Source organism: Camelus bactrianus, chromosome 13 (genome assembly GCF_048773025.1).
Source record: "Camelus bactrianus isolate YW-2024 breed Bactrian camel chromosome 13, ASM4877302v1, whole genome shotgun sequence".
Taxonomy (NCBI): domain Eukaryota; kingdom Metazoa; phylum Chordata; class Mammalia; order Artiodactyla; family Camelidae; genus Camelus; species Camelus bactrianus.
This window is the reverse complement of record NC_133551.1, coordinates 78,547,993-78,559,153: the sequence shown is the minus strand read 5'-3', so window position 1 is coordinate 78,559,153 and position 11,161 is coordinate 78,547,993. Positions and strand designations below refer to the sequence as shown.

General features: G+C 64.3%; 1 protein-coding gene across 1 annotated transcript in view; it reads left to right on the top strand.

Moving 5' to 3' along the window:
* The first annotated feature begins 394 nt into the window (after positions 1-394).
* Positions 395-11,161, top strand: part of PLCH2 (phospholipase C eta 2) — a 70,756-nt gene continuing 59,989 nt past the window's right edge. The window contains exons 1-2 of the mRNA XM_074377643.1: positions 395-1,012; positions 2,503-2,601. Of these exons, the coding sequence (XP_074233744.1) occupies positions 880-1,012; positions 2,503-2,601 (232 nt within the window). The 5' untranslated portion in view covers positions 395-879. The remainder of the gene's footprint in view (positions 1,013-2,502; positions 2,602-11,161) is intronic.

The window sequence follows — 11,161 nt, the reverse complement described above, 5'->3', positions numbered from 1 at the left end:
ATGGCGAGGGGGCGCCTCAGGTATCCGGATGGACATAGTAGCCGGTCGTCTGGGCTGGGAAGCCGGCCCCCGCGGGACACCTGGACGCTCCCTGCAGGCCCCACCAGCGGGGGCGGTGGGGCACTACGGAATCCCAACGGCCAGCTGAATGCAGCCACTTCATCCCTGGGGTCTTTGGGGCCTGGGGGAGCTGGCGTTTGGTGGAGGCCGACCTCCTGGTCTGGGTGTGAGCATGGCACCCTGGGCACTCGAGCCTGGGCCGGGCCACCCCTGGCCTGTCTGGCTTTGTGTCAAATGTCCCAATTAAATGGGGCTGGCTTCTGAAGGGCAGAGGTCCAGTGGCTCTTGGCCCTGGCCTGGTCTGGCCTGGCTCTGAACGATGTCATCGGGGGTGCTCGCCAGTGGGCAGCGGCCAGTTCCCAGAGTGTGACACTGGCACCTGGGCTGGGCTCTGAGCAGGGGCTGGAGGCCTGAGGCAGGAGGCACCTCCTTGGCCTGGGGGCCTGGGCTCCTGGGGTCGACCAGTGAGGAGGAGCAGGCCTTTCTGGGGATGGCCCCACAGCTCCCCTGACCCTCAGCCCCCTCCCCAGAGGAGCTGTTGTCCCTGGAAGCTTAGCTTGGTTAGACGTGGGGGCACCATCAGGGCCCAGGCATGGCTTGTGGGGCAGGGCTGGGCGTCGAGGGGCTCACGGGCACCTTTGCCCCCCAGGGACTGAACTCACGGGGACGCCGCGGCCAGGCCCACGCTAACAGCTGACCTCACGGTCCTCTGCAGCCTCGCCTCGGCTTGCAGTGGGAGCTGTTGCCTAATTAGGTTCGGCTGTGCCAGCCCAGCCCAAGCCCCACGCCTGGCCTGCGCTCCGGCAGACGTGTCCGGGCATGGCTCCGGGACTCCCGCTGCAGCAGGAAACCGTGGTGCCTGCTCGGGAACCCAGCTGGAGCCACAGCGGCCTCCCGGGCTGTGTGGCCAGTGGCCTGGGGTGGTCTAGCTGCCTTGAGGAGCCACCCACAGGTAAGCCTGGGGACTGGGCAGCTGGTGGGGCACCCTGGAGGGGGGCGGGCCTGTGAAGGGCCGAGCAGGCCCGCCAGGCTTGGGTGGGTGAGGCCTCTGGGCTGAAGGGAGAGCCCCGGGCCCTGGGCGCCCCAGGGCCTCTGGGCTGCCTGGCGCCCCTCCCCGAGGATCTGGGGGCAGGCAGACCAAGTGGAGGGCGGGGGGCACACCAGGGTGGAGGAGGGCAAGCTGCCGAGGGCCCTCCTTCCTGGGGGTCCTGGGGAGCCTGGGAGGCTGGGCTGGAGAAGAGCACGAGGTAGGGCTGCTCAGGGGGGTCCCTGGGAGGGGGTGCTGCCCTCCCACCCCCAGCTCTTCTCCCTTCCTGGGCAGAGCGCGGCTCTGGGGACATGGACGGCCTGCGTGTCCTGGCATCAGTCCGAGGACTAGGCCCCGGAAGCTCTGTCCTGGGCACGTCAGAGGTTGCTCCAGAACCCAGCGGCCAAGGCCTCCTATCCCCGCCTCTGTGGTCTCCCTGCAGCCCCCAGGGAGGAGGCTCACAGGAGGGAGGAGGCACAGAGGAAGTCTCTGGAAAGAGCTGGCCTGGGTGGGGGTGGTTGGATGGATGGAGAGGAGGTGGAACGGAAGTCTCCAAGCAGGAGAGGGGCCTAAGCAGAGGCTGGGGTGGGACTGAGACTCTGGGAGGCCATCAGGAGGCCAGGCAGGGCCTGGGCCCACTTGTGGGGCAATGGAAGTTAGGGGCCCAGAGCCCAGCCAGACAGCCAAGGGGCAGATGGCAGCCTGGGAGGCCAGCGTGGCCGTGACCCACTGCACAGACCAAGTGGTGGCTGGAAAGGCCTGAGACCCCGGACCTGGGAGTGACAGTGGGAACTGCAGGCTGGAGAAAGGGCTGAGGAGTGCCCTGTGCCTTGGGCTCCCCGTGGGGTCTGTGGGGCCCCCGCGAGGTCCAGGGCTGGCCAGAGTCTCCAGCACCATCGTAACAGAAGGTGCTGGCCGGTTCCTGTAAAAGGATTCTTGTTTTGCCTTTGAACTTTATCAAGCTGAGGAACGAGTCCCAGCACAGAGGAACAACCAGCACTTTGGTGATGGAGCCGTGACGTGGGCACAGCCCTCTGGCTTCACCTGCTCCTCCCCCGAAGCCTCTACGTCCAGGGTGGGATGGTGTTGGTGGCCCTCTACCGCCCTTCGGTCCTTCCTGCCTCCCTGCCCAGCTCCCCCTCCCCCAACAGATGGCTGTTTGTTTCCACGGGGTAGTGAGCTGGGCTGCCATCTCGCACTAACCTGGATGGCTGGGCAGGCCTGACCCACCAGCCCCGCTGCCCCTGCCCTCTCTGGGTGTGACGAGTGGCGGGTCCAGACTCCATCCCAGCAGAGGACCTGGGGGGCCCTGGGGCGGGGGGACCTCAGAGCAGCCTCTTCGTTCTCCTGCAGGTGGCCGGCCCCGCTGGTGAGCCAGGCCCGTCCCACCTCTCACCTGCTGCTCCCCCTGCCAGGAGCCCCCGCCCCCTCCACGATGGCTCCCTCGCCCGAGGACCCATGGCCGGGTCTGGAGAGCGGACGGCCTTTCCTGAGCACCAACAGCCTGCCAGTGGGTGAGTGAGGCCCCCGGGCAGGCGGCGATGCAGTTCTGTGTTCAGTCCCCAGCGAGCGTGACACCCTGGTCCCACCTGGGGAAAGGGGACCCAGCGTGCTCCTCCAGAGCAGGGGGCACCAACATTGGGGGCATGCACCCCTCCTGGTGCTGGGGGAGCACACACGTCCTAGGAAGACAGCTGGGGGCTGCCAGCTCCCCCTCCAGCTCTGCCCAGCTCCATCAGACCCCTGCGGGCCCTGTGCTGGCCCCGGGTCCTTAGCTGGTCTCTCGGCTGCTGGGTGGTGCTTGGTGCCGCTGGCTCTGGCCCTCCACGTGCCACTTCTCCACCTCCTGTGGCCTGTTGGCAGTGACACTGGTGGCCTCTGGAAGCAAGTCGTGCTGGCTTAGGCGCGCGCGCTCTCTCTCTCTCTCGGCTTTAAACAAGACGGGGCTACAGTCTCCAGACTGTGAAGTGCACAGGCCAAGTGCGCAGCTGGGTGAGGCCCTGCAGCGTGACCGCACCTCGCCCCGTACTCCAGATCAAGAAGTGGGCCCCCCCCGCCCGGCTGTACCCTCCCCACCCCAGGGCTCACCGCTCCCTGTAGATGTGTTCCCTGCATGTTGATTTTCAATGTTTGGAATCACAGGGTATGCAGGGGAGCCTGGCCAGGTGTCCGAGCCCCGGCCCGAGGGGAGGGCGGTGCCTGGCAGGGCCCTGCTCCTCCCGTAGGTGCCAACGCCAGCCTCCCCTGACGGGTGGTTTGCTCCAGGTCCAGCCAGACGGACGTGCCCCTGTGGAAGACTGACACGCTGAGCTGGACCTGGGCTGTCCGGGACGGGACGGGGTGGGGGTTCTTCCTTCCCACCCGGAGAGCTGGCGCCTTTCTCTCCAGGAGTCCGGCCTGTTGGGCTGAGCTGAGGCAGGTGTGCTGTGCCATCCTGACCTGGAGCCAGTGCTCCGGGATGAGGGGAGCTCAGCCCACCGGGGAGCGGGGGTGGGGGAGCGCCTGAGGGGCAGCTCCCAGGCGCCCAGTGCTCTGTGGGGGCTCAGGGCCAGCGAGGCTGGGGGGGCTGGAGGGGCTCGGGGAGCCGGGGGTCTGGGGGGCTGGAGGGGCAGATGCGTCCCTTCATCTTGGAGATGTTTTCTTCTCATAAGCGTTGCTGAGCCTGGTGCCAGGGTGCAAACAGAAGGGCTTGGGGGTCTCCCGCTGTGTGGGCTTCTGAGGTCCCAACCATCTAAGGGGGGCGACCCCAGGGAGTGCAGATTTCTGGTTTGTGGGCCCCCTGCTGAATGGCAGGGCTGCCTCTGGCGTCGTGGCTGAGGGGACCGGCTTCCTTGTGGCTCCTCTGCAGCTCATGGGACCCTGACTCAGCTCTCCTGGAAAGTGGGGGAGGAGGGCAAAGAGGGAGGGTCCTGGGGTGAGGGTCTGCTCAGCACCCAGCCAGCACGGGGCCTGTGGGCGTGATGACAGGTCGGCATCTCCGTGAGGTGTGCGTGTGCGTGTGTGTGCACGCGAGTTCGTGCAGCTGAGTACCTACTCTTGCTGGGGTCCCCATGCCCCCAGGAGAGAGCTGTGGTGGAGAGCCTGTCTGCATGTGTGTGCACGAGTGGCAGTGCGAATCTGAGTGCCTGCCCGTGAGGGTCTGCGCACGTGCACGCGTGTGTGCGTGTGTGTAGGCGTTCGTGCCAAGGCCCCCCTGCACCCCCAGAGCCGGCGCTGGCCCTAACTTGCTCCTCCCACCTTTCCCAGATGTGCCCAGGCAGGTCTCTCCTGCCCGAGGGGGATGTCTGCTCAGAGGCGTGCCGTCCCCTGCCTGAGCTCTCAGCCCCCTTTTCAGCGCAGTCTGGAGTGGACACCCAGAGGGAGGGGCGGCTGGGACAGGGGAGGGGAGGGGCCTGCAGCTCTGGGGGTGGGGAGGTGACTAGACCTGGGAACGCTAATGTCTAGGGAAGGGGGCTCCACCCTCAGCCTGCTGACCCCTCCTGGGGCTCCCCACTGCTCCCTGTCCCCCTCCGTCCCCCTCCACGCCTGGTTGGCTGAAGCTGACGGCAGGCTAGGCCCTGTGTGGGGCACCGAGCCGAGGGCAGAGGCGAGGGGTCCTTCCGGCCCTGGAGGCCCTTCCAGAAGGCTCTGGAGGCGACTCCAGTGAGCAATGAGGTTTCTCAGCCATGAGGGCAGGCGACAGGCTCAGAGCCTGTGAAGTAGGTCAGTGTGTCCTGGAGACTATCTGGTCTCCTTGCAGTCAGAAGGCTCCTTCTTGGTCTGGCCTGAAGCATGTCTGGGCTCCTGTGAACGCAGGGCCTGTCCTGGCTGGTGCCAGCTCTGTCCCCAGGCCGCAGGCCCAGTGGGTGTGGGCAGCAGTGAGGGCAGAGCGGTGCCTGGGAGGGCTGGGCCTGGGGTCTGCTCGGGAGCCCTGACACTCAGGCTGTGGAGCCAGGCTCAGGCTGCTCACGTGGGGCCTGGTGACTTACCCAGCGCCCACTCTGTGCCACACGCACTGGGACTTGTGGCCACCATGTCCGTGATGGGGCACAAGCCCTGCTCTCCAGCCCAGGCAGTGAGTGTGACTCTCATCTCGGCCTTGGCCCCTCGGCCCCAAGCAGACCACCCGCACTCCAGAGAGAGAAGCCAGCTGAGCCTGGGTAGGTGGACAGGGTGAGGGCCAGGCCAGAGGCCAGGGCCGTGAGACAGCTGTGGAGGACGGCCGTGCCCCCACAGTGTGGTCTTTGGTATCCCTGGTAATGGGTTTCATTTAGAGCTACTGAGGGGGAGGGAGAATGCAAATGAGCTGCCATAAGGTTGTGGGGTGACCGGGAGGGTGCGATCTGGCCCCCACCACCCTGGGGCTTGCGGCACTGGGGTCTGGCACAGGCCCCACGCCCAGGGCCTGAGGCACAGTGGGGGCACTGCTGGGGATGATGAGGGCCCCAGCTGCCCCAGGCTGGGCCCCTCCCTGGTCCTGGCAGCACCCTCGCCAGGCTCTGTGAGCTGCTGGCCTGAGGTGCTGCCAGGGTCACCATGCCAGCTAGGCCAGGCCTGGGGGATCAGCAAAGGGGCCAGTCATAGTGCTGGACCCGACAGGCCGAGGGACCAGAGACAGGGAGGTCTCAGCAGGGTGGACGGAGCAGGAGTGGCTGCCTGCCTGGGTCTCCTGGCCGCTGAGGGCCGGCAAGTCCTCCCTGGCGCCCCACTGGGTGGACGAGGTGGCCAGCCAGAATGCCACTTGGCCCGAGGTTGCTGAGCCACAGCTGGCTTCGGAGCCGCGGCCCAGGCTGGCTCAGCGTCCCAGCCAGCTGCCTCCTGTCCCCACAAGTGCCCGGAGCAGGAGGCTCTGGTCCTCGTGCTGCTGGCGGAGGGGACGCGCATCCCAGCCCAGGGGACTCTGGGCGCGAGGCGGGGGAGGGGCCTGGGGTGTAGCGTGAGGCCCAGGGGCTTCGAGTCTTCCCCGGGGCCTCCACACCGGCTGTGTTGGCCTCACTCACGTTTCTCTTCTCCGGACCGTGACAGCAACACTTATCCGAGGAGACGCTTCGGGAAGCACAGAAAAAATCGCCTTCCATGAGCCTTTGTGTGCTGGGTTCTGATTCTGCTCCATTACTGCCTGCCCCGGCCCCTCCCGCCACGCTGCCCTGCGCCTACCAGGACGAGCCCAGCCCTGGGGGCTCAGACCCCCTGCTTCCCTTCTGACCTTTGCCCGTCCTTCTGGAGCTTGACTTTTAGCGGCCGCCTGGCTCTGGTGGACGAGGCCCTGCAGCTGTCAGCGCGCCTAGGAAATATCTGAGGGCTGGCTATTACAAACTAGGCTGCGGGAAGACTCCCGTGCACGTGTCTGTCTGTGCCTCCGGCCGGCTCCTGGGAGCTGCAGCAGCCGTGTCTGATGTGCGCGGAGCTCTCGGAAGCTCCCGCCGTCAGCCTCCCGGTGGCCTGAGGCGCCTTTCCAGAATCAGCCCCCGCCTGCTGCAGGGTCAGAGGCTTTTCCAGAGGAGGCAAGGTGTGTGGACTCACCTTCAGGGCGTTCCCGCCGGGGGAAAGCAGGCAAGGCTCCCTGGACAATAGCGCCTTCATTCTCTGGGCTCCCCTGGGGGGCCTCTGTGCCTCTGAGCAGGTGAAGCACCAGTGAACACTGTGAGCCCACCCGCTTCCCTCTGGTGCCCACTCATGGTTTGCTGGCTCTTAGCTTAGGCACGGTTCTAACAGGCGGCCCAGGGCCAGCCAGCCAACTCGACTCTCGTCTTCAACAGCGTGGTAAGGGTCTTTTCTCCAGAAAATGCCCCACCAGCGCCAGCAGAGAAGCATCCAGCTGCTGGGTTTCCTAGCCAGGGGGACAGGAGGATGGAGCCTTTCTGGATGTGGCCCCCTCTGGGATCCAGCGGGCCTGTGTCCCTGGTGCCAAGGGTCCTGAGGCTCCTTGTCATCACGAATCCCAGGCAGGCTGTGTGAGTGGAGCTGCGAGTTGTTTTTGTCCTCAGGCGTCCGCACTGTGTCCGGGGCCTCCAAGTACCGGGATGGGAGACGTCTCCCCTGGAGCTTGCTGCTCAGGGAGATTTATTCTGAGAAGTGTGAGGCTCCAGCTCCCTCCCAACCAGCCATGGGCTCTGAGCCTATCAGGCATTAGAACCGTGCTGGGCCCTGGGGCAGAGGCCTGGCTTTGAGGCTGCTGGAGAGGCAGACAGGCCCCAGGCCATCCTGCCCAGACTGCAGGGGAGAGGGCAGCCCACGGCTCAGCCCGGGGAGGAGAGCCCGACAGCTGGACTCCCGTCAGGGAGAAGGGAACGGGCTACTGTGGTTAGAAGCAAGGGGTGGAACTGCGAGCTGGTACCTCGGTTGTCGAGTGCCAGCAGTCAGGCTGAGGATGCAGCTGGGGCCTGCGGGCTGCTTCCTGCCAGGAGGAAATCTGGTCTTGGGCCTCCACTGAGTGAGGCCACGGGAGCACGGGGCCCGATGCACTGGGCCTGGGACTCCTCTGAGCCGACTGGTGCTGGAGGCTGGCTCCCCAGCACCCTACCCAGCCACCCAGGCCACAGGAAGCCAGCACCAAGCTTAGCAAAAGGGTGGGTGGATGTGTTTGTGAGGTGAGGGGTGGCAGGTGGGAGGGCGCTCTCTGCAGGGACCGGAAGGGGCCCTGAACCTTAACAGGGGTCCCCTGGTGAAGCTCCCTGCTCTGGGCAGCAGGACCTCCTGGTGTACAGAGCGGGGGGGGGGGGGGCGGCGGTGGTAACAGCCAGCCGTCAGTGGGGCTCAAGTACAAGGTGGCTCTGCTGTGATTTGATGGGGAGGCTGCGTTTCCGTGTCTTTTGCAGTCAGCCCTGTGGGCTGGTACGTGGCAGGCATTCTATGCGGGCTCAGGCTCCGTGCCCCAAGCAGGCAAGGGAAGGAGCAGGCAGCCTGGACCTGCCCTGGGACGAAGGGCTTTCTTTCCAGCATCCCGTGATGGATGGACTTGGGCAGCAGCCTGGCGTCACGGCGTCCAGCTCAGGCCCCTGCCTCTCTTAGCCCAGAGACTTGATGTCCACTCTCACCAGGGACCATCCAACTCGCAGTGCCCCGCCCCTACTCCTGGCCAGGTGCACTTTGGACAGCAGGACAAATCTGCCCGAATTTCAAACTCATGGGCACGAAAGTTCTACTTCAGACCCCACCCCAGTTTTCCAGTCTGAGTGGACAGCATCTTTCCTGTGGTCCTGGAGCCTGAATCCTTGTCCTCAGTGTCTCAGGTCTCCACACTTTTCTCCGCCTCTGTGGCCCTGCTTGTCTGAACCAGCTGGGGGTCCTTGTTGCAGAAAGACGTATTACAGCTCAGTGCGACAGCAACCTGGATCTGGGCAGGAGACCGAGCAGCAAGCACTCACGGAATTGGAGAACTCGGCTTTATTACAACAGCACGCCCAGTGAAGTTAAGACTCCAAGCTCTGGACCGTGTCTGCAGGGTTACACAAGCTTTTACAGGCTGCCAGTTTACACTTTGCAACATCATATGCAAATACGGTATAACAAAAGTTGACTAATTAGGAGCAAGCTTTGTAAAAATGGGCCAATCAGGAGGGAGAGAAATAACCAATCAGGAGTGAGGGAAATGGGCCAATCAGGAGTGAGAGAAATAACCAATCAGGAGTGAGCTCCATGCAAATGAAGCACTACAAATGGACCAATCAGGAGTTAGCTCAGGGAACCAATAGAATTTTAGGGCTAAGTTCCACTTTCCTAGAAGTAAGCTGTTTCAGAAGCAAAGAATGAGATAGAGCTGCTGGGCTAGGGAACCCGGATGGTGCTGGCAGGAGAGCAGTGGCCCTGCCTGGGGGTCCTGTGGGTCTTTTTTATGGGGCTTCCCACCTCATCCTGTGTCCTGCTGGGCAGGGGCCTGCAGCCAGACTTCCTGCCTCCCACAGCCCCCCACCTCCCTCACTCCTTTCCCCTCCCCCACAGTCATCTATCTCAATGTTCTTCTGGGCATGACTCAAGAAAACCTCCTTGCTTTTGTCTCTAAGACCCTCTGTGATCTGGCCCCTGTATCTCTTTCCTACCTCGTCCCCCCAACCCCATCCCTCTGCTCAGCTCCCCCTCCTGCTGTGTCCCCTCCAGGAACCCTCCTAGTCTCAGCTGTGACAGTTTTTGTCAATAGTGTGGCAAGTTGGTGTCTCATGCTGGTCAGTAGGCAGAGGCCACCTCCAGGGCAGGGGTCTTGGGATGGGGGCCCACTGAATTCCTAGCCACTCAACCAGGCACCCTGGGGACTTACAGAGAGTCTCAATGGTTACAGAAATGAAGGAGTGAACAAGTGAATGAATGAATGAACTAACGATGAGCACAGCAGACAGGTTGGCTACCGTGAGAGGGCCACAGCTGGTTTATAGCAGAGGTGGGTGTGGCAGGCTAGGGGCTTGGGTGGGGGTGAGAAGAGGGGGCAGGGCCCAGTGCCCCGTGGTCCAGAGACCCCCTGGTGCGGCCCTGGGCTGAGGGTCATGGGAAGGCCTTGCGGAAGGTCTCTCGCTAGGGATGACCCCTTCGTGCCACCCTCTCTCTCTCGCCCCCTCCCCACTTTCCAAGACACGCTCCCCTCCCCCACTTCTCTCCCCGCCTGTTACCCAGGGCCTTCCCTGCTCCCTGCAGGCCGGTGACCCCTAGCCAGGTGAGAAGGCAGTGCTGGGCACTAGGTGTGGGGTGGGAGGATGGGGAGGGGGCAGTGCCTCTTCACCCTGTCCTGCCCCAACCGGGGGCCCAGGGGAGGGCGCCTCCAGCCACCCCTGGCCTGGGGAGGTCAAGGGCCCTGCCCTCCCCTCCCGTGCCCCTCCCACCCCCACAGAACCCTGGGCCCCAGCACCATCGGTCCCTCCTCCCTGGCCCTCTGGCCTCCGCATCCACGTCCACGTCCACGTCGACTGTGAGATGCAGCTGCTCTATTTTCTCCCCGGCGGCCTCGGCTAACCCCCTCCCTGCCCACCAGGCTCCCACCCTTCCCCATCCATGGGCACCTCGCAGGCAGGTCCCAGGGCTCCAGAGCCCCCGGGGCAGGGGGCGCTCACGTGTTCGTGAGCATCGACCTTTGCTACCTCACTCATTGGACGTGGGCTGCGCTGCCCCACCCAGGGCTCCAGGCTGCCTGGGAGAGCTGAGGCTCTGGCCCTGCGGACAGCGGTGTTAGACGCCGCCTTGACCAGGCCCTCCTAGTCCTGAGCCAGCTAAGGAGACCTTCCCTGTCCTGCCAGACCCAGAAGGAACTCCCCATCCCTGCCAATGAAAAGAGGCCCTTTAGGGGCAGGATACCTGGTCTCAGGGGACTTGGAGCAGGTGCCTTCCTCTCTCTGCACCTCAGTTTCCCCCTCAAAGGATAAGTGGTGTCAGGAATCAATGGTTCCTAAGGGCCAGCAGTGCCTGTAAAGACCTCTGGCCCATCAGAGATGGCCTGCCTGGTGTGTCCCCATCCCATCTCTAGTTGGCACCAGCTTGGCACAGCAAAGTGCCCTGGGGTCTTGGGGCAGGTAGGTCAGCCCTGCCCTGGGCTGGGGGCCGGGTCACCCAGACCTCCTCCTGTGCCCACGGAGAAGCCTGGTTACCACCCAGGCGGGCGCTGGCTAGCCTGGCCACCGCTGCCCCGGGCTCCGGGCTCTGTGAGCAGGAGGCAGGAGACGGTGGGGGTGGGGGGTGGGGACTGGGATCTGATCCTGCACGTTGACTTGAGTTCTGATCAAGAACAAGACGTCTTAAGACCAGATGCTGGTGAAAACTGAAACGCATTTTCTATATTTAGCAGGTGAGAATTGCACATTCACCCAATTAAGCTTATTGATCTGGCAAATGTGCACCCGCTCTGCCCACGGTGCTCGCTGCGCCTCTTGCTGCCTCTGTGTGTGTGTGTCTCTGGCCCCCGTGTCCTCACTGGTGACCTCGGGCTGCAGAAGGGTCTCTGAGCTGAGCTCTCGCCGGGGCCACCGGTCATACCCGGAGCCAGACCATGCTGTCCGTAGGGGTGGTCTCAGGGTACACAGGGCAGCGGGTCTGTCTGATGAGCAGACATGCCTGAAGCCACCTGCAGCCCGGCTGGCTGGTGTGTTTGGGAGAGCAGTGTGCACAGGGTGCCCT